Source organism: Oryctolagus cuniculus, chromosome 18 (assembly GCF_964237555.1).
Source record: "Oryctolagus cuniculus chromosome 18, mOryCun1.1, whole genome shotgun sequence".
Lineage (NCBI taxonomy): Eukaryota > Metazoa > Chordata > Mammalia > Lagomorpha > Leporidae > Oryctolagus > Oryctolagus cuniculus.
In genome coordinates this window covers 36,077,282-36,102,616 of record NC_091449.1, presented here as the reverse complement: position 1 = coordinate 36,102,616, position 25,335 = coordinate 36,077,282, and the positions used below count along the sequence as shown (strand labels likewise).

Here is a 25,335-nt window from a genome sequence, read left to right as displayed (position 1 = left end):
AACCGAATTTCTTTTCTGGTATCCCAGATCAGTAGGCTGCTCCTCTCCGGTGGCCAGATCCTGCATGATGCCCCATTGTTAAATACTAATAGTGAAACTTAAAGAGATGTTCTCTAGCGAGACAACAGGTGGCCACTGCCAGCTCCGGCTCTGATTGGTGGAAAGGCCACAGGCGCCCAGTGGCCGGAGAAAGGGCCTCCACTTCGGAGTTTCAAGAACTCACTCAATGGGGTGTTGTCCTGATAGCATCTCAGCTCACTGCCAATTTGTGCAACCCGCTGGGCCATTAGGGAGCGCCGCTGGGTTGTCAGCGTTAAATGGAGACTCCGGGGAGGCGACCAAAGCTTTTGCGGGGAGGGGGGGGGGGATGGCAGGCAGGTCGCGGACAATGAGAGCGGTTGTATTCTTTCCTGAATACACACCACTCTCTCAGGCAGGCTCCTGATACGGGTTTCTGCGAAGAAGAGAAGAGCAAATACACAAACTTTCACCTAATTGAAGTTTATTTTTCCTGCCTGGTTCCCGAAAGATAATATTGAGTGAAGGCACACACACACACACACACACACACAGGTGTCGCAAACCCCGAGTGTCTACTTTGGACAAGAAGACATGAAAAGGCCCCGGCGCAACGCTGATCTGAAAAAGCAGAGGCCCTGGGCCAGCAAAGCGCGGCGCAGGGAAGGAAGCTGCGAGCGCGTGGCAGGCAGGGGAAAGAGTTCCGAAGTTCTCCCCGCCGGTCCGAGGGGCTCGCGGATAACTGGGGAGGCGGGAAGCGGACCTCTCGGCCTCCCCACGGCCTTCGCTTCCCTTTGCCAAGGCTAAAGGCCAAACTCTTAAATAAACTCAGAGCAATAAAGCCGAGGAAGAAAAAAAAAAAAAAAAAGATGGAGCTTAAAGAGAAAGAAACCGGGCGGGAGTGGGTGAGTGCGGTTCAGGGAAGTTAATCACCCAGAACCTTTTAGGAAAATAGGGACATTTTCTCTCCCAGAGCAGGGAATGGTCCGGTCCGCCCTGATCCAGCTACTCAAATGCCTTTCGGATACAAACTAGATGCAAAGAAAATACAGAGAACCGACGCGAGGCTCGGCCCGCAGAGCCTCAAGTCTGCCTACCTGCGAAAGGTCAGGCCCCAACACCCCAGCTGCAAAAGGCCACAGGTGCACAAGGGGTCCCGGCTCCCGGCTGCGGGTTGGGTGACATTCGGGGGACAAGACGGGGTAGGGGAGAAGGACTCGGGACAGGCAACCCCCCTCCCCGCCCCTAAGAGGGGCAAGAGCTGGAAAGAGCAGCAGGAAGGGAGCTGAAGGCGCGGGGATGTTGGGCCCCAGGGCAGCGAGGGGTCGCGGCGGAGGAGCGCTGGGCGCACCGCGCACGGGGCTGACGGCGGGGCCGGCCGGAGCGGCCGAGGGAAGGAGGGGAGCGAGGAGCGCTCGGAGGCAGCGGGGACAAAGAGGGCCAGGGAGGGAAGGGGGGCGAGGTGGGAAGAAGAGGGGCCCGGGCGAGGGGGCGGCCGGGCGCGGATGATGGGGAAGGAGCGGGCTGAGCGCGGCGCGGGGTGAACCGAGCGGGCCGGCGCGGGGCAGGGGCCGGGCCGGGGCGGGGTCGCACGGCCGGAGGCGGGCCGGGCCCAGGAGCGCACCGGCGGGGCGGGCGGCGCGCCAGCTGCCCGCGGTGGGAGGGGCGGAGCGGCGGCGGCGGCGCGGGGAGGGGACCGGCGGCGGCAGGAGGGGGAGAGAGAGGGGAGGGGCCGGGCCCCTTGTCTCCGCGGCTCCTCTCCTCAGTCCGCCCGGGGAGGAGGAGGAGGAGCGGGGCCAGCCGCCGCCGCCGCCGCCGTCCCAGCCTCGCCCAGCGCACCTGAACTCGCCGCGCCGCCCCGGGCCCCCGCGCTGCGCCCCGCGCCCCTGGCGCCCGGCCCGCGCGCAGCGCTGCCTCGGTGCCCCGGCGGGGCGCGTCCCCCGGGCCGCCTCCCGCTCTCCCGCGGCTCGCGTGGCCGCGCCTTTGTGTGCGGCGGCCGCGGCTCCCGGGCTCCTTGGGCTCCGGTCGCGGCGCCCCTCCGGGCCCCGAGTCCCGCGCGCCGCCCCCCGGGCGCCCCCGACCGGGCGTCCCCGACGGTGGATCTAGCGGCTGCGAGGAGGCGGGCACCCGCCCCGGCGAGCCCCAGCCCCGGCCCCCGGCCCCCGGGCCCGGCTCCAGCATGGATGTGAGGTTCTACCCCGCGGCGGCCGGGGACCCCGCCGGCCTGGACTTCGCGCAGTGCCTGGGGTACTACGGCTACAGCAAGGTGACCGGGCCGGGGCCGGGGCCGGGGGCGGCGGGGCGGGGGCCACCACCCCATCCCGGGCGCGCTGGGCGCCCGAGCTCACCGCTGCTGCACTTTTCTTTCCCCTCCTCTCCTCCTCTCCCCTACTCCGTTCCCTTTGCGCCCTCGCCTCTGTCCGACTCGCCCCTCTTCCCTCTCTGCCCCTCCCCGCCCCCCCCTTTTTGTCCCTCGGCCGGCGCTGTCCTCTGCCCTCCGCCTCTCCTCCCCCCCCCCCCCACTCTCCTTGGCCGCCCCAAAGAAGCGAGAGGCAGCAACCCGAGGGTTGAAAGGGGACTCGCGTGAGACTCTTTGTTGCTGTTATTAGTAGACACGACTGCAGCCCCCCTGAGTTGGGGGCGCCTCACAGAGGGGTCCCTGACCTCGTGATCCAATGCCTCGACCCCCACCCGAGTCCGTCTTACCGCCCCCGCCCACTCGAGAGCTGGCCCCGCGGGCGGCCGAAGGAACAAACTTTGCAGCGAGTCCCGGCCCGGGGGTGGGGATGGGACCCGAAGCGGTGGAACCCGTGCAGGTGGCTTTCGCTGCCCTCCCGCTGGGGCGCTCTGGACCACAGATCGGAGGGGCCCGCCCCTCCCCGGGTGGCGCGAGTGCCTTCTCCTCTTTCCTCTGTTTTTGGGGAGGGGTAAGTTTTACGTTTTGGGGGAGATCGGGGTTGGAGAGCTGCACCCCACGCTCTGGGGTCCTTCCCGACCCCCCCCACCCCTTCCTCCTCCAGCTCCCCCGGCGCCAACTTCCAAGAGCGAGCGTTTCAGGTGCCCGGAGGTGGCGGCTCGGAGCCGGGAGCCGGTACGGGAGCCACAGCCCTGGGAGCCAGGGCTGCGCGGACCCCCGCTCCGCGGCGGCAGTGCTGGAGCCCCCCACCCCCTCCTCCGCCCCGGGGCCGAGCGCTGGCGCACCCATCACCCCGAGGGCGACGTTCCGAGAAAGAGCCGGGCTCCGGATGGCCCCTGCCTTTTGAATGCGGTTTTCTTTCCCCTTCCCCCTGCTCCTCCCTTCTCTTTCAAATCGTAGTTTGTTTATGATCGCTTGGATAACAGAGGAGGAAATAAGCAGCCTGCCGAAAGAAAGGTGCCATACAAAACGGAGGAGTAAATAACAGGAAGAGGAGCACTTGTGTTGGGAGTGAGGAGCCTTGGGCCCTGCCCCGTGGCTGCTGGGGGCTCGTGGTCCTGTCTGTTTGTTGATACTCTGCTCCCAACTCCGGTGCTGAAGTTTGCCAAAGACCTTGAGGGTCTCTCGGGCTCGCCCTGTGCCATCACACGGCCTGGCTCCGCGTCTGGCACAGAGCGGCCTGCCAACAAGTGCATGGCCCGGGGGCTTGCTGCAGGGCGGTTTAACCCTTCGCTCGCCGACGTCCCAGCGTGCTATACCTTCAGCCCTGCCGGAGCAGCGAGGAGAGGCCGATGGCTGCGGCCAGGGAAGGATTAGTTTCTGTCCTCTGATTTGGGATCGACTCAGGTTTTTAAACGCTTTAAAAAGTCCCCCATGTGCGCTCAGTCAGGGACTTGGGCAGCCTAATTAAGTCTGTAGCTGTTTGTGAGAATCCACCTAATTGTTCCAGTGCGGTATTATTTATCTCCCTACAACTTCGCCTGGTGTAAACTGGGCATGCTCTTTATCTCTGGAAGCCATTCCCTTGCCTCATGTAACTACTTCTGTCTCTGATTTAAGATCAGCAACACTCGAATGACACCAAAATAGCAGCCTATTGTACTAATCCAGTCACTGCAAATCTCGGTTCGCTGGGATCCCGAGGGTCCTTCAAGGGAGCAGAGGAAATTGAGGGTGTTTTGTGTGTGTGTCTCTTTTTATTTTCTGAGAAAGGCTATTTTGAGTCCATTTAAACTCAGAACATTGATTTCAGGGAGGGTGTGCACAGCTTTGAAAACAGACATTATTTATTGAGATGCGTGTTGGACTTCCGGGAGTGTGGATGCAAGTTGGTTTGTTGTCATATTTTCTTAATGTAGCCACTGGCCTGAAATAACTTGCCTTCTTAGTAATTCAGTAATTCCTGCTCCTCAATGCTGTGTCCTCAACTTGTGAAAGTTAGATCCCGCACTTAATATTGGTAGGAGGCAAACTGTACTTATCCTGAGGGGTATTTACTTCCTTGTAGGTGAAAATAGAAACAGTCTTTAAACTGATTCACAATAGCATATTTTCCCTCTCTTAATTTCAGGAGTGAAAAATCCAGTTTTATACCCTGTAATTTGTCTTTATACAGAGAATGTAGTAGAAGAGGAAGTATTAACTTTATGAGTATAAAACAGCAAGTGCTAATGAAAGGTTTATAGCATTTAGTTTCACAACTAACTGGTGTGTCAGAAGTGTCGCTGTTCAGGACATGTTTACATGGAAAATTTAAAAACCCAGCCTACCAAGATGTGCATTTATTGTATTTGGAAATGCCTGTAATCATGAATCTCTTAAAACAACTTCTGATGAAACATACTACCTTTTTGGATGGGAAATGATGGATTTCAAAGACGATGTGTTCTGCCTTGCTTTGTTTTAACCACCATCTGGGAAACTTTCGAGGAAGCAGGCTGCAAGCTTAACAAGTGGAAAGTTAGCGCTGATCTTTAAATTTATTTACAAACCGTGAATAATAGGGTTTCATTCATTTCTCGCTTTAACAAATGAGCGGAGTCCTTTGTATAAATTATATGCGAGTGTATTATCTTTACATTCTGTGAGTATATGGATCCTTTTTAAATGTCAGCGCTCATGAAAGTGTACTCTGTCTATGGAGAATGGATGAAAGAGTTTTGAGGGTTCAAAAGTCATTGCAAGTAGGAGAATAACTTCAAATAAAATATAGCCAGGATCATTAAAATCAGTTAATAATTCATGAACCAGTCACTGATGTATAAACTTAAAGTCATCTCTATTTTCTAAGGACTAATTTCCATCTTAATTTCAAGTAGAAGATCTACGGTTTGAACGTTTCTTTCTCTGCTGTGGCTAATAAATGAAAGTAAAATCTATATCGGAAAAAATAAGAAGTCATCATGTTACTCAAGTGAATTGGTGACCCACTGACAACCCTTGGGTGTCTGGAATTTTCCTTTCCATGGGATCAATTTGTTTTTTCACTCAAGAAAAGAATATGCAGAATATCAATTAGCATATAGTTGTCCTAAGTTACCCAGTCCCAAATAAGATATTGTTTTTAATGTGGGTTAGTTAGTAATGAACTTGGACTATAATTACTGGCTGTCACTGCCTTGCTTGAGGGTTTCCCTTTTCCTTTTGAAATGTGGCTCTTGGCTTCCCTTTATGTAGGTTACCCTACATACTCCTCAGTCTGACACCTGACTTTCTGATTATCATGTGAATGATGTATTGATCACTCTGATTAGTGAAGATATTCTGGTGGTAGTGCTTGGACTATCAAGTTGGGCCTCTACCATGGCTAACTTGAAAGGTAAGAGAAACTGCACGGTCATTCATCAGTTGTCTCTTCTGGGAGACTGGTTCACGTTGAGAACTTATGAAGAAGGGAATGTGATTGCAGCTCTTCTTAGGCTGATGTTTTGTATGAGCATGACGATTAAAATGATTTCATTTCTGGGGTCTGGAGGGGGGAAGCTGAATATTGAGAGCAGACTGGGAGATTCTTCCATGACAGGTTTTCAAACAAGATATTAAAGCCCCATTTTGAAAAAGAAATGCCATCTTTCCAAAGACCTTAGACCAGGGGTCATAACTCAGACATCTGGAGGGACAGTCAGTTAACCTACATGAAGATAGAGTTTATGGCCAAGGGCAGAATGTGCCCCATTTGAAGGGGTAGCCTTGTTCAGCGTTAGATTGTTACCATGCCAACATTTGTGTCCAGTATCTGTACATTTTGCTATTATTTTTTCAAGAGAATAATAATCTGGATTTTCCTGTGAAATATTCTGAATCTTAAATGTTGGCAGTCAATTAACAAATAATTAAAATCATTCAGTGGGACCCTCAAAAGTGCTTGTATAATGCTTCTTTACAACTTTTTGTCTTAGAAGACAGATTCATATGCAGATGATGATCTAAGAATAACTTTTAGAAGTCACTCATGCTTTATGTTAACTGTGTGGACAGTTCTACTTCCATGTCCAGCTGTGTGGACAGTTGAATGTGTGTAATAGAACTTGGAAAAGAAATTTGTGATGGTTGTAAAGAAGACTAGACTGATGGCAAAGTGATTGGCTCCAGGTTGGTATCAGGGCAGTGGCAGGCCCTAACTGCTGTTGATCTGGGCTCCCCTCCACATCCATCAAACATTGAGATGCATCCATATTCTGCATGTAATGTGATATAATATGATAGAAACCATGTCTGGGTTAATGTTGATTAGTTGGCTTATGTTTACATATGATAGACATTTAGTTACATATTTCTTCTTTTTTAACTCTTTTGGGGTTGTGTGGTATTTTGTTCACGTTTTAAACATGTTGGAGACCCTTGAGAAGCTGGCAGTTGTGGGTTTTTGGTCTATAATGACTAATGGATATAATGGTCCACTAAATGGAGGTCCACAGACTCACCATTTGGCCACTCCAAACAGTGACGTGTGGATGCTCAGTAGAGGCCTGTATATAGTTAACCAAAGACAATTAGTTTTAGTCTTTTTAGATGCAGTCTATGACTGTGTGTGGTTACAGCGTTCAACGTAGTGATATTTCAAGAACTGTGTCTTCCAGATCACAAACTTATCTGGGAGCTGTGTCCACCTGAGGATGTATTTGGCTTAATCTGCACAGTACTTTTTTTTTTTTAACTCAGCTATATGTAAGCATCTTTGCATATGAGTCTGGATTCCGCTTTTGTGTAGAAGTAAGGGCAGCCCTGCACCTGCATCCTCGCCCTACACCCATCCAGTGGGAACGTTCGGTTCATCCCAGTCTCTCCTGCTTCCTCCTCTGCTCAGTCCTCTGGGTGCCTCTCAGGTCCTTCGCAGCTTTGATTTTGAAAACTTTGCGTAAGAAGAGATGAAATTAAATGATGCTCAAACCTAGCGAAATGAGGTGACTGTCACTGAAAGAAATTGCAGACCTAGTGCATTTCCCGGTGTGTACGGTGGAAGATGGGCTGCAGAAAGATGATTTGTGGTCATTTTAGAGAAGAGTGTTTCTCAGAGCTTAGTACACACAGAGCTTGTCCTAACTCCGGCTTTTGGACTTTACTCCCAGAGACTCTGATTCATGGGTCTGGGGTGTGGCTGAGTCCCAGTTACTGCCCAGGTTGTGAGCCTACATACTGAGTAGTATGGTGTAGAAGGCCTTCCATGATAAGGTAAACAGCTTGCTCTTTGTCAGTTTATCAGAATGCTCTGGGCAGCAGATAACAAGAAATCCAATGAACAGTGGCATAAATCATAAAGACACCTGTTTACTTCCTGTGAAGTCTTTAGGTAGGCAGGCTTACGCTGTTTTAGATGGTTCAATCATTTCCTCAAGGACCCCTCTTAGATTTTCTTTTTATTCTTTTTTTTTTTCTTTTTTGGAGTATTAGCAGTTTCCTCATGGTCACAAGTTGGCTGCAGCAGCTCTGGACATCATATTCTCACATGATAGCGTGTGGTGTGGTAAGCAAGGTAGTGGTGGCAGCAGGAGTGGTAGCAAAAGGGCACTTTTTTCTCTGGACATCTCTTATCAGTAAGGAAAAACTTCCACTCGGCTCCCTTGTATTGATCAGAAACGCCTCATGTCACTCTATGCCCTGCATTGGCAGACAGAAGGAGACTGCTATCATGGGCTTAGACCAATCCCATGTCATCCCCTGGGGCGGGGCAATGCTTCATGAGCATAGTTAGTGTACACTTTGCTAGCAAGGAAGGCCACTGAGAAGACAACCAACAGTATTTAATACTGAGTGCATTAAAAGAATGTGGAGTGTGCTGGTGGCTTGTTTGGAGGTACACTTTGTCAAGACAGACTTGACCTTTCAGCTGGACTAGTGAAGGGCTCAAGCAGAAGTGGGCGACTAGGTCAGAAGCCATTACTCAGCTGAGGTAAGGTATGAGAAGGATCTGAACTAAGGGGATGTGAATGTGGATGTCAGAGAAAGAAAGAGACCCAACAGGGCATCTCTGTAACTTGGGAAGGCAGAGAGAGGAGGCAGAGAGGACTCGGGCTGTTTGAATTTGGGTTGTGTAGAAGCAGAGAGGCCAAAGGGAAGATACAGGTGACTTGGGATATTTCAGTGGAAGATTCCCACAGAGCCATGCATTGGAACTCAAGAGAGTGTTCAGGGCCAAAGAACCTGAGTTGGAGTCTTCTTGTGTGCAGCTATGCAGTGGACATGAATATGGGTCCTTCAGGAGTGAGAAGATGGGAGATGCAAGGACATGTCTTCAGTCCTGAGAGCTGGCTGGTGTTGCTAATTCAGCTTCCCAGGAAGTAAGGCAGTAATGTAGGAAGTTATGTATGAATCTTGTTACAATATGGGGAGTAGATTACTCAAGGTCCACATGAGCTTCTGATAGATTTTTTTCTGCTCCCTTTGAGGTAGATCCTTCTATTTTCTTTGTTTTTTAGATTTGTACCCTTAGTCTCTTCCTCAGAAATGCCATCTTCTCTTAAATATTTTCCATGCTTTTGCAAAACATGACAGCCACTGCACCATAGCACCACGGCCCCTGAACCATCAACATTTCTTCTTCAATCTTAATTTAATTCTTTATTTATAAAAGAATAATGTCACTGTCTTGATAATAAGTTCAATAAATTGGTTAATATTCAGACACATTTGGATTTTACTCCAAATATGCTTGAACAGTATAAACTCATTGTTTTGGAGGAGGTAACTTTGAACTGAACATTTCTATATTAAGTGTTTGCAAGTTTCATGTGGCCTTGTCTACACTGACTAAATTGTTTATCCAGAAGAATAGAAGTAAGTTTTAAAAATTCATTTTAAATTGATGAAGTGATACTGTACCACATTGTGAGACTTTCCAGTAATTTCTAAGGCTGATTTATAATTAGCAAGGGATTTAGTATAGGGCTAATAAAAGTTCCACCGTTTCTTTTAAACATCCCCTAGGACTAGGAAGTGGAAGTTCAAAATGCTAACCTGATTAGAAGACTATTTTTTTTTTTTAAGATTAATTTATTTGAGAGTCAGAGTAATTGAGAGAGGGAGAGAGAGAGAGGGAGAGAGCTTCCATCCATTGGTTCACTCCCCAAATGGTCTCAACAGACCAGACCAAAGCTGGACCAGACCAAAGCCAGGAGCAGGGGCTTCTTCTGGGTCTCCCACCTGGATGCCAGGGACCTAGTACTTAGGACATCCTCCGCTGCTTTCCTAGGTGCATTAGCCGGGAGCTGGATCTGGAAGTAGAACAGTCAAGGTTGGTGCCCATATGGGATGCTGGTGAAACAGGTGACGGCTTTACCTGCAATGCCACAGTGCCAGACCCAACACTTTTAAGAAATCTGTGTGATTGGTTGGATTGATTTTCTTGGGGGGAAAAATAATGAGTTCAATGTAGAAATACTAAACATAGGAAAAGCCATACCCAGTAGATCTGTTTTGTGTTTCTTGATGTCTACTCGGCCCTTATTAGTTGGCTTATTTTCAAAATTCTGGAATAACAATTTAATGGCAAAGAGGTTAAAACTATTGTATTAATAAAAAGTGCTTTTGGTTGCAAGTAAAACAGAGCTGTCCAGCTGAGTTACAAAGGACAAGGGTTGCACGTTTTGTTTCAGGCATACCTGGGTTTAGAGTCTGACAGGCTGTCATCAAGACTTTGTTTTATTCGTTCTGCTTTCTTCGGTTTGGGTGCTTTATCAGCCAGGCCACCTCCAGTGCTGAGAAGATGGCCAGCCTCAGTTCCAAGTCACACCCTCACAGTGCAGCCTTCTTGTTCCAGGCACTTCTCTAGGTCAAGTCTTGCTGGGTAGATCGGAGGGGAAAAGCCCATGTAAACCACTATCTGAAGGGAGGCGTGATGATTTTTTTTAAAGATTTATTTATTTATTTGAAAGTCAGAATTACACACAGAGAGAGGAGAGGCAGAGAGAGAGAGATGTCTTCCATCCGATGGTTCACTCCCCAGTTGGCCACAACCGCCAGAGCTGCGCCAATCTGAAGCCAGGAGTCAGGAGCTTCTTCCAGGTCTCCCATGCGGGTGCAGGGGCCCAAGGACTTGGACCATCTTCTACTGCTTTCCCAAGCCACAGCAGAGAGCTGGACCAGAAGAGGAGCAGCTGGGACTCGAACTGGCGGCCATATGGGATGCCGGTGCTTCAGGCCAGGGTGTTAACCTGCTGTGCCACAGTGCTGCTGTGCCCTGGCTGGATGATCTTGAAACTTCTGAGGATTTGCATTGTCCATGATTTTTATTATTCTTTGTGGAAGCCAGATTTAGCCTGTGCTTATTAAATGCAGCTATCATAATCCTTGTTTATGTTAGGAATACCCTTTTGTTAGGGGCTGAGATTAGGTATGGTCTGCCTTCGAGAAACTTCTACTCTGGCTGAGGAACAGGCACTTGATGAAGTATGTGTGTGGCCTGTGGGATGATCTATGGAGATGAGTCATTGTCTTCCTATGGGGAAGGGAAGCTGTGGTTGCTTGAAACCAAATTGTGGAGGCGCGACAATGCCTGGGAAAGATCCAACAGAGGTTCCAAGTGGCAGTTAATGCCAGAGTATGTGTGCATGTATGTGTATCAGCACATTCGCACATGTATGTTTATATGTGTGTGTGTGTGTAGGTAGATTGGAGCTAAGGAGAAGATATTTTAAGACAATATCTGAGAATATCTGAGGGGGAGACTAGGGAGGCAAGAGGGGTGCTATTGGATGATGAACAGGGTGGTCAGTTGGTGTTGGGATGAAGACTATGTAAAGGCCAGTTAACCTTTAAATGAAGGCTTGGTGACTGTGTCTTTGAGATTATAGAGAAGAAACAAGATGGCGGAAGATTCACCTATGAAAGTATGTATTTATATATCTCAGCAGAAGACAGCAGGTGGGCGGAGAGGAATGAATGAGCATGACAATTGATTGACAAGCCCAAAATCTATCCCTGTACCCATCCCCTACATCATTTCTTGCCACCACTTTCCCCCGCCCATGCTTTCTGTGTCTTTTTTTTTTTTTTTAATTTATTTATTTATTTGAAAGTCAGAGTTACACAGAGAGAGAGGTCTTCCATCCGTTGGTTCACTCCCAAATGGCTGCAATGGCTAGAGCTGTGCTGATCTGAAGCCAAGAGCCAGGAGCTTCCTCCGGGTCTCCCACATGGGTGCAGGGAACCAAGGACCTGGGCCATCTTGTACTGCTTTCCCAGGCCATGGCAGAGAGCTGGATCAGAAGTGGAGCAGCTTGGTCTTGAACCGGTGCCCATATGGGATGCTGGCACTTCAGGCCAGGGCTTTATACCCATTGTGCCACAGCCCCGGCCCCACTTTCTGTGTCTTAACCACCCCAGCCTTCATCCCAATTTTTTGTACTTGCTGTTCCTTTGGTCTGGAACCCTCTCCCCACAGATCTTCACTTTCACTTGTCTGACCTGTTTTCAGCATTCAGTTCTCAGCCCAAATGTCACATTCAATGGCCTGACATATTCTCAATATCTAAAATATCCTTTTACCATACCTCTAGCTATTATCTCCCTACCCTCATAATATTATTCATTGGATGTATCCCGATTTGATTTTTTTATTTATTCACGTATTCATGGTTTATCTCTTTACAATGGAACGTAAACTCTATGAGGATGGGGACAGTGTCTGTTTTGGTAACCACGGTTTATCTACTGTCTAGAGTAGTGCCGGACACATAAGAAAAAAATGTGTTAAGGATTCAACTAGAAGCAAATAAAGTTACTGTTGGGTAGATCTGGTTGTGGTTTAACCTTTGGATGAATATGTGGTTGGACCTACTATGTGCCAGTCACTTCTAGACAATGGGATTACAGCAGAGAGGACTCACTTGTCCTGTGTTCAAGGAACTGGACTGCAGTTCTAATGATCTTTTTTCAAAATTTCTTTTTAGAACAATTTTTATTAAAGCAGATGGGGAACACAGGAAAATGAAAATGCTTCTATCCACTGGTTCACTCCCCAAAAACCTGCAACAACTTAGATTGGACTGGATTGAAGCTGTGACCAAGAATTCAGTCCAGGTCTCCTCTGCAGGTGACAGGAGACCAATTGTTGAGTCATCCCTGCTGCCTCCCATGGTACATTGTTATAGGAAGCGGAAGTGAGTGTTGGAGCCAGGAATCGAACTCAGGCACCTCATTATGGGATACAGGCATCTAAACTGGGATCTTACCCACTAAGCACCTGCCCCTAAAGTTTTAAAGTTAACATGTTAGTGTTTCTGTTAGTATTTCTTGCATTCATAGCCAGGATGGAGTAATGGCTGTGAGATGACTTGGCGGTAGGTCTTGCTTATGCAACAGTGAGAAAAGAAAAGGGATTGAGGAGAAAAAGTAAAGGAGATGTTGAAGTGACTGAATTTAAGTAATCAGGCTGGTGAAGGAATGGTCACAGTAGGGGAGACTCCTGTGCAGGCAAAGAGGAATGTATTAGTTTGGGTTCAACTTACAGGTTAACAATAAGAGAAATAACGTGAATTGCAATGGCTTAAATGAGGTAGATGTTAATTTCTCTCTTCCCTCACCATGTCTGCAAGGAAGGAAGGACCTCAGAGGGTGCTATGAGGGCTTCATACACATCTGGGAGCCAAACTGCCCATAGTTGTCACGGGAGTCTTGTTCTCATGGTTCACTCAACATCCATGCTCAACCGGCAAGAAGGAAGAAAGTGATCAAGGAAAAGGTAGATTTCCAGAAGCCGCCTGGTATCACTTTGTGTGTATCTCATTGGTTAAATGGGTCATGTGACCCTATCGATGACAATGAAATACCCAGGACATGGTATTGTGGCTGGCTGTGTGCCCACCTAAATATTCAATTACTCGGGAAGAACGAATGAGTGGATGGTAAGGGCCTTTAAGTAGTTCGGCAGGAATGTGTGAGGGAGTGAGGGTATGGTCTTAGAAACCTTCCTTGGAGGTCTCCAAGTTTGAGATTTTTGTAAATGAACTATAGTAGGTCTGTTTTTTTAAAAATAAAAACTTGTGTTTCAGTTTTCACTTGCTTCTTGGAGGATCTTTTGGGGAGCGAGATACACTGTGGTAAGATTTATCTCTGTTCGGTCCTTTCTTCACTGTGGGGGTTTTATTTTGGGCATGCTTAAAATACCCAGTGATTTATCTTCTTTGCAGGAACTGCAAATCATTATGTCCTAATTTTAACTGATTACCTATATTTTAGGCCCACATTTCTCTTCATTTCAAAATACCTCTTGCCTTTTGGTAGGGCTGTTATTCACGTCCCAACTCCTGGTAACAAAGTTTTGAGCATTAGTTACTGTTTGATCAAAAATTTTTAACTAGCGTGTTTTGAAAATTGATGCTTTTCTTTTTTGATCAAACCCCAGTTTACCTCTGACTCCTGGTATCCGTACATCCACTGAGAATCTTCTTCCCCACAAACTCACAGTCCTTGACGCCTTTTTGCCTCACTTAATCTGTTGACCCTTTTTGCTAACCTTTGACTCTTTATGTAACCTTGACTACAGGACATATCAGCTGTCCAGGCCACTACCCAGCCTCCTCTGCTCCCTTTTCTTCTGCTGTGTGTTTTGTGTCATCTTTCAATAAAAAAAAAAAATCTCTTTTCTCAACGTTAGGATGACTGAAAAATGGTGTCCATTTCCCTACTAAATGTGTCTGCTGTCGGATTCTGCCCAGCTTTTGCTGCGTGACCCTTTTGTTTGCTCATTCTCTTGGACACTGTCCACAATGGATGGTCCAAGTCCTCCCCGACTTTTTTCAAGTCCTGGTGTAACCAGCTCTACCCTTCTTCTCCGGTGGGAATTCTGATCTTTAACTTTATAAGGAATTTGATATTGCCCCCCCCCCCCGCCCCGATCTCTCATGCATCATCTTCAGTGTCTAGGTCTCTTTCTTCCCGACCCAGGAGAGAACAGCATGTAATCCTTGGGGCAAACCCTCCCAACAGTGTTGTTTGTATTTGGTCCTATCCATTGGACTCTCTTGGTTCTGAAGATAGCTTCTATCTTTTCTGTCTCCTGCCTCTCTTATCAAAGGTAGCCAGATGTCTTCTGGCCTCATAATTTCTGCTGTCTCTTCATTCCATCTACATTACAATATGCTTCCTGTTTTCCTTTATTTCAGTTTTTTCCCTTAAATAAATTAATGTAAATTAAGACTACCACAAATGAAAAATCCCATTGCTCTCCAAGCATAGAAGCAAATCCTAAAAATAAACACAAGGGACTGAACAGTATTGAAATCTCACTGGAGACCTTGCTTGCCCAAGGCTCTGCTCTCTGTTTGCTGAAAAGGGAGATTTGCAAGTGTTAGGGAGGTGTTGAAGACGGGTTAGCACCAAACTGAGATTCTGTCTTTGATTTTATCTGGGGGCTTGAAGGGAATTCAGAACAGAATGACATTCTCAAGATGTAATTAAATGCTCTTCTCTTCCTTGTCTCTGTTCTTCATAGTGCAGTGCCTTTCAGACTTGAATGAGCTTACACATCACCTGGGGAATCGGGATAGAATGCAATTGGGAGTTTTGCAGTGGGCCTGGGAGTCTACAGCCTTGCTGACAAGTTCACTGTCTTAGGGAAAGGATCATCCATACTGATTCTCTTCCCAACTCCCTTGGCCCCCTCTTCAACACCTTCTCTCTGAACAGTTCTTCAGACAAGTAAATCTTTACATTATCACTCAACGTCTTTCCCACTCAGGCCCTCCTCAATGCCCTGTAGACTGTGTCCACCGCTCTTTGCATTATTGACACTGTCTTGGCACTCTTTGGTGGTGAGCTCTGCCTGGCCACATCAGACTGCAAGAATCCGGAGTGCCTACTCAAGGCCAGATATTGTTCCCTGCCCTGGGGTTGTACTTCTCTGAGGGCTCCTTGGAACCTCCTACCCCAGCCCCATTCCTTCCTGTCACTCTGTCCTGTCTCCATGTCCCTTGTTTCTAATAATGTATGTTTGGATGCTTCTGATGGCTCTTTTCTCTGTCATCTTCTCTCCTACTTTCCTGCCTCTTCTCAGGAATTGGGAAGATCCTTCTAAAGCCTGTCCTCCTACTCCTTTCCCTTTGTATTTTTTTTTTTTAACTTTTTTTGGGTGGATCTTGTTTCGTACTTTTAGCTGTTCTGTGTGTTATGTTTTTATATCAGTTATTTAGTGCTCAGTAATGAACCACTTCTAAATTTTGTTTCTTGAAGGAACAGGCATGTATTTGGCTTATGATTCTGTAAGTCAGCAATTTAGGCTGGGCTGAGTGGGTCAGTTATTCTCCCTGAGTGGGCTCTCTTATGTCTACAGTCTACTGCAAGCTGACCAGGGGACTTTGCTTATGGAGGTTGGGCTGGCTGTCAGCTGGGGTCCCTCGCTTCTCTGGCGTGTGGTCTCCAGCCTCCAGTCTGCCTGTCTGGGCTTGTTCTCATCATGACAGCATTCAGAAGGAGTGTGGAAATACACAGGAGCCATGACCACAAGTGTTTTACTCTTCTCCCACATTCTGCTGTCCAAAGTAAATAACCAGGGCAGCCCAGAATCAAGCGCAAAGAAAGCAGATTCCATTTCTTTCTGTCTCTTCTTTAAAATTTTTATATTTATTTTCATTTTATTTGAAAGGCGGAGAGACAGAGGAGACAGACAGACAGAGATCTCTGCGTCTGTTGATTTACTTCTCAAATCTCTGCAACAGCTGGGCCTAGCTCAAGCTGAAGCCGGGAGGCCTGAACTCAATCCAGGTCTCCCAGGTGGAACCCAAGTACTTGATCTGTCACTTGCTGCCTCTCAGGGTGTGTGTAGGCAGGAAACTGGATTGGAAGCATCCACTATGTGAGGTAGGTGTCCCAGTGTCCCATTTGGCCCCTGTGCCAAATGCTTGTTCTGATTCCATTTCTTGATGGGAGGAACAGCAATATTTTATTACCAAAAGATATGGATAGAGGGAGTGTGAAGAATTGTGGCCATTTTTGTAGTCTTCCCCGAGGCCTCAGATCTTCTCTAGCTTGATCCACGTTTCTCGTCTCCTCCATCACAGGTGTCCAGGTTGTCCCCACTTCCCTGTCGGCTGTCAGTTCAAACCCAGCATGAGCCATGTGGCAGCCTGCATGCATCTCCCTGCCCCAGGGCTCTCCTTGAAGTTCACCCTGTTTCTGTCAGAGCCACCATTATTTCCAGATGCAGAACCTGTACATTAATTGTGTTGACCTGGCCTTTCGCGTTTGCTTGGTGCTTTGAGTCTTCCTAGCATCTTCATTTTTCCTTCTACTCATCTGTTTCTCACCTGTGTGCCTTCTGCTGTCAGTAACCTGGCCCAGGCCTCTGCTGTAGCCATGGCTCCCTCTGTGTTCACCTCCCACTGAACCTATGCTGTACCTGTGTCCTCAAGAGGTTGCCCATCTAAGCCATCATTCTCCTTCTGAAAACACTTCCAGTGACTCGTCTTTGTTGACAACAATGCTGTCTCAGACTTGCTGTCTTCAATTTTACCATGTCTACCTTCCAGGGGTATTATTTATTTGAATTTGTCACTTTATCATTTATATCATTATTACATATGGCAGCCCTATATGAGAGTACTTCAGAAAGTTCATGTTAAAATGAAATTAAAAGATAAGTTCATTTTGTTGCAAAAATATTTGATATCTGTGAATATGATGGCATCTTCAAAGAGTTCATATAAAACCTGCATGATGAAAAAACTACATGGATTTCAATTTTATGCATGAAAATAAACTTTTTAGAAAAGGTTTTTATTTATTTTACTTGAGAGTTAGAGTTATAGACAGAGAGAAAGGTCTTCTTTCCGCTGATTGACTCCCTAGATGGCCTCAATGGCTAGAGCTGGGCTGATTCCAAGCCAGGAACCAGGAGCTTCTTCCGGATCTCCCACATGGGTGCAGGGTCACAGACACTTGGGCCATCTTCCACTGCTTTCCCAGGCCATCAGCAGGGATCTGGATCAGAAGAGGAGCAGCCAGGTCTTGAACTGATGCCCATATGGGATGCTGGCACTGCGGGTGGCGATTTTACGCACTACCCCACAGCACAGGCTCTGACAATTTTTTTTTGAAGAAAATTTATCTGAAGTAGAGAGAAGGGGGCAGGTGTTGTGGTGAAGTGGGTAAAGCTGCTGCCTGCAATGCCAGCTTCCCATATGGGCACTAGTTCATGTCCTGGCTGATCCACTCTGATCCAGCTCCCTGCCAATGACCTGGGAAAAGAAGCAGAAGGTAGCCCAAGTGCTTGTGCTTGGGTCCCTGTCACTCACATGAGAGACCTGGATGAATCTCCAGGCTCCTGGCTTCAGCCTGGCCCAGCAATAGCTGTTGTGGCCATTTGGGGAATGAACCAGTGGATGGAAAATCTATCTGTATCTCTCTCTCTCTCTCTCTCTCTCTCTCTCTCTCTCTTTCTTTCTGCCTTTCAAATAAAATAAATCTATAAAACAAATGTTCCTCATCAAGGTCATTCAGATTGGCCAGACTTCAGTCATTTTATTGTATTTCAGTTTTTAAAAGATTTATTTATTTGAAAGGCAGAGTTACAGAGAGGGAGAGAGAGAGAGACTGAGAGGAAGGTCTCCCATCCATAGATTCACTCCCCCAATGGCCGCAACAGCTGGGGCTGGGCCAGGCTGAAGCCAGGAGCCAAGAGCTTCATCCAGATCTCCCACCTATTAGTGGGTACAGGGGCCCAAGCTCTTGGACTGTCTTCTACTGCTTTCCCGGGCACATTGGCAGGGAGTTCAATTGGAAGTGGAGCAGCTGGGACTTGAACTATTGCCCTTATGGGATGCTAGCTCCACAGGTGGAGGCTTAGCCCCATTCCCTAAAAGTAAACTTTTAATTAAATTTTCCAAGAACTTTTAAAGTTCTGTCATATTGCTTTTAATATATAAAAATTGCATATGATAAATGTAACTTCCATTTTCCAACATTTTTGGAAGTTTCCTCAGATTGCTTTTAATATATAAAAATTATTCATATGATTACATTCATAACTTAAAATTTTTAAGTTTTACTTAAAAATTAATTAATTAATTGAGTCTTCATAAGATACTAGGAGCATGGGCCTACAGGGGTATATTACTCTGTCCTCCACTTGGCCTTGAAGACCTTCCATATCTAGTATCAAATTTACCACATTAAATCAAATGCAAATTCTTTAAAAAAAGCTGTTAAAATTTCTTAGACCGATCAGTAGCCTTGATCTGTCTACATTAATAAGTTTTTGACTTTCCTTTTCAGTCCTGGCTTTGGTTTCACAGATTGCTGATTGTCAGTGTGATAAACTGATATATGAGGACATGTCAAAAAGTTCATGGAAAAGTGGAATTAAAAGTACATTTATTTTGGTACAAAAAACTTTTGAAATACATGTGTAGGTTTTCATAATACACATTTTCATGATCTTTTTAAAGACCCCCTTATATGTCTTCATTTCCGACTTCGGCACCGAAATAAACTTAGTCTTGAATTCATTTTCCGTGAACTTTCTGAATTTCCTTCATATTAGGTGTTCCCCTTTTTAATCACTTAAATCAGTCCTAGATTCCTAGAAAATATTGCAGTTCTAGGTATACAGCTTTGGTCATCTGAGATTCTTTTTGTAGTTCAGACATTTTTAAAATGCTGGAGATTTAAGTAGGTGCAAGATGTTTGGTGGTTGTTAGCATTTTTCTTCTGTGTTTTTCAAACTTGAATGTTTGCAATGTGAACCTTGCAGAAGTCCAAGGCAGAAATCAAGTGAAGGAAAGCCAAGTCAAGTTAAAGGAATTCTGTTAGGGCCTTAAGAGTAAGAAGAGTCATAACAGCAGAAAACAAGAAGAGTAGGAGGAATGACAGTGATCTAGGAGATTCTTATACAAGGAATAGAGACAGAAACACAAACAAACAAACAAAAAGCACAGCATCCAGTCACAGAGAAGAAAAAAGAGAGGGTGTATGTTAAAATGAGGTCAGTACAACCCTACGTAAGCAGTCTTATTCGATGCTAGACGGTACCTTGTTGCTTCATCACAGTCACTAAGGAAAACACGCCATTGAATTTAGCTTTCTGGGGAACTCTTTTTGTTCTGATGATAAATTTTGCCATCATACGTAGTAGTTGACATAGGGGCTAATGCTGTGGTGTAGTGGGAGGGCCGCCACCTGCAGTGCCGACATCCCATATGGGTGCCGGTTCAAGTCCCGGTTGCTCTACTTCCTTCCAATCCAGCTCTCTGCTATGGCCTGGGAAAGCACTGCAGAATGGCCCAAGTCCTTGGGCTCCTGCACCCACATGGGAAACCTGGAAGAAGCTCCTGGCTCCTGGCCTCAAATCAGCACAGTTCTGGCCTTTGCAGTCTTCCCGGGAGTGAACCAGCGGATGGAGGACCTCTCTCTCTCCTTGCCTCTGCCTCTCTGTAGCTCTGCCTTCCAAATATATAAATAAATCTTTAGAAAAAATAGTTGACACGAAACTTGTGTTCTTCAGAAGGTTCTGCTGTCCTTTCTGTGTGTGTGTGTGTGTGTGTGTGTTTAATCTGTTGCAAGAAATAATGCATTTATGGAGAGTGGCCCAAAGAAGTTGTTGTGTGTTCATCCACAGAATCTAAGGATGACAGGCTTTTCTAGAGTGACTGGGAGACACCTTGTTGTGCAGCCCACTCCACAGTTGCCCATCCTGGGCCTCTATTGCACTGAATTGCACACTGATTAGGGCTTCGCTTTGCATTGAGGAGAAGCCAGAGTAATAGTTTCTCATGAGCATCCTTTTTTGCTTTGGTTTTGTTTTTATCTTTAGAATGGCCTGTTACATCTCAGAGTGTTATTATTATTTTTTTATGATGATTTGCTGCAGGATCTTCTTTGGTTGCTGTAACAGGAGTAGCTGGAAAAAAATCCACTTAGTTTTACCTTATGAGTGTTATTAATCTTGTCATTCTCATTTCTTTCTTTGCATTTGCTGCCAAGAAGTTTGGAGTCAAAGATGAAACCCATTTAGTATCTGTCCAGGATGGTAGGATATTCATTGCCGTGTGCTAATCATTTAGAGTTCATTCTTTTCTTAATTTTACTTTCCCTATGTTTGATTCCTGTAACTGTTACCCCTCTTTTAAAAATCACATACACTTTAAAAAATCTCTCTAGTTCTTTTGTGGAGAAAGTGGGTTATGAGTAAATACTTAAAGTACTTAGGAGAGCAGTGAATGTGTAGTGTCAAGGACACCAAGCATATCTTTCCAAAAGGGAAATTTCCATATCTTGAAAAAGTACTTGTGTCAATAGTGTAAAACTGAAAGACAAACCTTTATCCTTTCCCTTTTGTCCTTTTATAAGAATGAATACAACTCTCAAATTTTAGCACTTCCTAGGTGTGTTTCTTATTGGCTATTTCCCCCAGAATTATAGAATCTACTGAAATGATGAAGATAGGGAAATTGTTACACTCTATGAACCTTTGAATAAACGTTTGAACTCTCTTCTCATTCAAAAGGTATTAATTCCTGAAAGTCTGTGTCATGACTTAATCAGCATGTGTCTTAATTTTGCTCAGACTGTGCTGAGATGAATCTAGTGTTGGAAGTCCGTTGAATCAGATGTGACGCGTTGAGCAGTCCACATGCATCCCAGGATGTGTGAGTTGGTTTCCTCATGGTTGAAAAGTTCCTGAACTCACTCTGGGCATTTGTTCTTTGAGAAGGTGCTGCCCTCTAGGCCAGGGGAAGCCAGCCTGGTGCCGGGAGCCTGGTGCCCGGTGCCCCATAAGCAGTTAACCTTCTGTAAAACCAGCCACCTCTTAGATTGCTGCCAAGTGACTCATGACAATGCGAATGTTCTTTGCCATTGTCTTGGCAGTTGCTGTTTAATCAGCTTCCTGAAAATTGGAAAACTTGACTTTGGTAACTCTGGAAAGCAGCCTAATTCATTCCTCCTTAGGTTGTTGTTGGTTTTGCTTATCTAAAGTTAGAACTAAGAGGTCTAATGGGTTTCAGTGACTTCAAATATTGAGCATTTGGCAGGCGGGCAGGGTGTGAGAGAGGCCAGGGCACCCAACAGGCTGCCTGGTTTGAGGACTCCACCACTTACTGGCTCTGGGATCTTCCACACGCTCCTGAGTCATCACTTCCTAAAACAGATTTAGTTCTGCTGGGCACTGGACAGATCGAGTTGAATGGCACGGGTCAGGTCCTGCACCATAGCCCTTTTTTCCTAGGTGGTTATCAATGTATGTAACACCACAGGGGTATTGTGCATGAGAAATAAGCTTATTACCTGTTGAGGATAAACTAATCACAGCACCAGATTGTTGTAATTATTAACTATAACTCTTTCTATACTGGGTGCTTCACTAATGTTAGCTGTCATCATCATTATTATTCTAAGTTATTATCCTAAGATCAGGTGAATTTCTAAAGAAATGGGTAAATTGCTGGCCATACACCATGGGAGGAGAATCCTGCCTCAGAATATCCTGCTGTAGCAATAGAACCATGAGGAGGACTTAACATCTTTAGCAGGGCTGGATGGATGCTGCCTTCTTTGTCTAATGTGTAACTTGGGCTGGTTTCTCAACCTCAGCACTCCCTTTTTTTAGACTGGACGTTGTTTGCAGTGGGGACTTGCATTGTAAGATGCACCTCTCTCTACTTGATGCCAGCAACAACACTAGTTATGATAACCCAAACTGTCGATAGGGAAGACATTGCCAAAAGTCCTCTGGTGGAAACTCATTGAACTAACAGAGTATTTTGGAAAACTTTCTGGTTTTGTCATTTGGAAAGTGCTAACTGGGATGAGTTATTCCTTTGTTACAAAGGGCATTTCTCTAAATATAGGGCAGTTCTTTCTCTAGGGCCTGAAGGAGCTAAAAGGAGCCTGTATCTCTGTGTGTTTCCCAGAATAGCTAAGAAGGCCAGTGCTGATTCTGAGTAGATGCTTGCCAGGGAAGGGGGCTCCTGGACCAGCTAATACAATCTACACTTGTCTTAGCACTTGCAAATGTCTTCTTTCCTTTTTCTTCTCCCTCTTTGATCTTTTAAAAAAATACATTTATTTATTTCAAACTCAAAAGTTACACAGAGAGAAGGACACACACACACACACAGAAGGAGAGAGAGAGAGAGAGAGAGAGAAGGAGAGAGAGGGAGAGAGAGAGAGAAGGAGAGAGAGGGAGAGAGAGAGAGGATCTTCCATCTTCTGGTTCACTCCCCAGGTGGCTGCAACAGCCAGAGCTGGGCCAGACCAAAGCCAGGAGCCAGGAGCTTCAAACAGGTCTCCCATGTGGGTAGCAGGGGCTCAAGCACTTTGGCCATGTTCTGCTGCTTTTCCCAGACCATTAGCAGGGAGCTGGGGCAGCCTGGAGTAGAACTGGCACCCACTCATGGGATATTGGAGTGGCAGGCTGCAACTTTACCTGCTACATCACAACCTGGGTCCCTCCCTCTCTCTTATCTGCGAATCTCTTGGTTAGTAAAAATATCATTTGCATTTACAAAGCTATGCTATATAGTGGATGAAGAAGAGGTCTGTGTTCCTTAAAGGAAAGAATTGTCCATCAACTGGGGAATTGGGTGCTGAAAGCCAGAGAGCTGTTTAGGATGAATTGTTAAAACAACAGCAGTGATGGATTCTGTGTAGTGATTATAGTGGTAAAATAAATAGGCTAGACATATCAAGGATTTTTATTTCTTGTCCCATTTCTTCTAATATTGTGGTAGCACCTTCAGATTGAATATATTGTGTGTTTGGTTGTTCCCACTATATGCTAGGTTTTATTATGGTTTTAGGTCTATTTATTTGTTTGAAGGGCAGAGTGACAGAGAGGGAGAGACAGAGAGAAAGATCCTTCATTGGCTGACCCATTCCCCAATGACTGCAGCAGCCAGCTCTGGGCCAGGCCAGGGTGAGGAACCAGAAACTCCCACATGAGTGATAGGGGCCCAGGTACTTGGTCCATCTTCTGCTGCCTTCTCAGGCACATAAGCAAGAAGCTGGATGGGAAGCAGAGTAGCCAGGACTTGAACCAGCAACTAATAAATGGGATGCCAGTGGCTTAACCTGCGGTGCTACAGTGCTGGCCCCTGCTAGTTATGTTTTAAAGTCTTGAATCACATGAACTCCAAGTTTGAAAGCCTTTTTTTTCTTCATTCATTCATTCCTCAAATATTGATGGAATGGCTACCCTGAGTGGCATGGAGTGAGCTGAGATTTAAAAAGCAGTTTGGCTTCTTTAAGCTGTGATTTCCAGAGAGCAGTGACTGTGTCTGACTTGTCTGCTTTGGGTCCTCAGTACCCTCCATTATGCCTAGTGTGGAGGAGCAGCTCAGTACATAACTAATGGCAAGGTCTTGCACCAGTATTTAGTGTTCTCTGCTTAAAGATTTCATAAGCTGATGAAATGTTTTTGGAACAATGGACAGGATGTCTTAAACAAGCCCCAGGCAGCAGTGCATTTCAAAGAATGCAAATCAAAGAAATTGTCCCATCCTCATCCAGCATTTCCTAAGCAAGCAATTCGCACAGCCTACCTGGTACAGATCTTTCCCTGGCAGGCAGTCGTCCCTGTCACCCTCCCCTCCTCGCCACTTGGTCTGGAATTCCCAAAGGAAAGAGAGTACTGAAGACAACAATGTCCCCTCTCTGGCTCTGATCAGGGTTTTATTGTCAGGAAATCTCCCTTTTCAGGGCCTTCATTGTCTGCATCCTCTAACCGGCCCTCCCCCTCCCCCATCCCCTGCCAGCCAACGATTTCAAGGCTTTATGGAAATGAAAAGTTGCTCTTCTTCACAAAAAAGATTGGGGGAGATAAAGTGATTAACACTTATTTTGTTCAGGAATCCATCCGAGCTACCATCCTTGAACACTCATTTGGCTTGTGGGAAGGGTAATCTCTTTCAGAAACATTGGACAGAATTGACCAATTCATTATGTATGTAAGTCTGCTTAAGAATGTTTAATTCAGTGTGCCCTCATCTCCTGGCCGCGTAATCTCCTGTCTTGGCTATTCTGCGCTCTTTGAGTTTCTGCAACTCATTTCTCCCCTGATTATTGAAGTTTTCCCTGGACGGTACAGGCTAAGTTGAATCTTGATGAATAGATTTATGGGGGGAACAAAATTCCATCCTCTTTTAGTTGATTGTTGATGACCGAATTTTTCCAGGGTAATTAAACCTGGGGGACTACAAATTTAGGCAGAAAAGTCTGAGGATACTTAAGCCGGTGAGAATGTTGGAGAGTGTCTTAGAGGCAGTGGGAAATTCTCACGGAAAGTGGCTGCTTTGGACAACGTGGGCAGAAGCGGAGCAGTCAATTCTGGATGGTCTAGATTAAAATGAACAAACATCTAGTTTGTTATGGGCATACCAATATTTGTACATGGGAACACATGGTTCAGCTGTAGTCATCTTTTGCAGAGAAATGGCAATGTTTTTCACTTCTTCTTTCTTTTGGGTTCAGTAGACAGGTTTCCATGAAAATATTACTGCTGTTACCTGGAACAGGGAAGGAAGAGCAAAATATAAAAATACCGGAAAATATTGTAAGGCTGGGTGCACGTGTGCACATTCACGTGCAGGCACACGTGTTTCAGGGCTCTCACGTGGACTTCGGGTGGTCGGACAGCAGCAGGAGTCAGAGCAGAGACCCTCCCTTCGATTGTTGCATATATGGGTCATGCACCCACTGTCTCCACTAGCAAAGAGGCAGGGGATCAATTCATAAATGCTTGACAGTAGCTGTTGTTAGGAAATTAGTGTTTATTTTCTGGGCATAGTTGATAAAGTTGCTTTTGGCAGGATGCATGCTTCTTAGCAAGCCTGAAGTAGACTTTGATTCTGTTGGTTCGTATGTGCTCTGCTGTCTCAGTCATTTAGATAGGTGCTCTGGACTCCTGATAAGGTTCCTTCCTGTTTCTTTTAGAGTAGGAGAGCTTCAGGAGACAGAATAAAGGGAAAAAAGAA

General features: G+C 46.2%; 1 protein-coding gene across 3 annotated transcripts in view; it reads left to right on the top strand.

The window, feature by feature from the left end:
- The first annotated feature begins 1,008 nt into the window (after nucleotides 1-1,008).
- The window catches only part of TOX3 (TOX high mobility group box family member 3), a 114,083-nt gene continuing 89,756 nt past the window's right edge, over nucleotides 1,009-25,335 (top strand). The window contains exon 1 of one of the 3 annotated variants that reach the window (XM_070062678.1): nucleotides 1,009-1,160. In XM_070062678.1, the coding sequence (XP_069918779.1) occupies nucleotides 1,032-1,160 (129 nt within the window). In that variant the 5' untranslated portion in view covers nucleotides 1,009-1,031. Of the gene's footprint in view, nucleotides 1,161-1,773; nucleotides 2,285-2,658; nucleotides 2,946-25,335 lie in introns of those variants that run through there. The other 2 variants (XM_051846759.2, XM_070062677.1) reach the window with 2 other exon arrangements.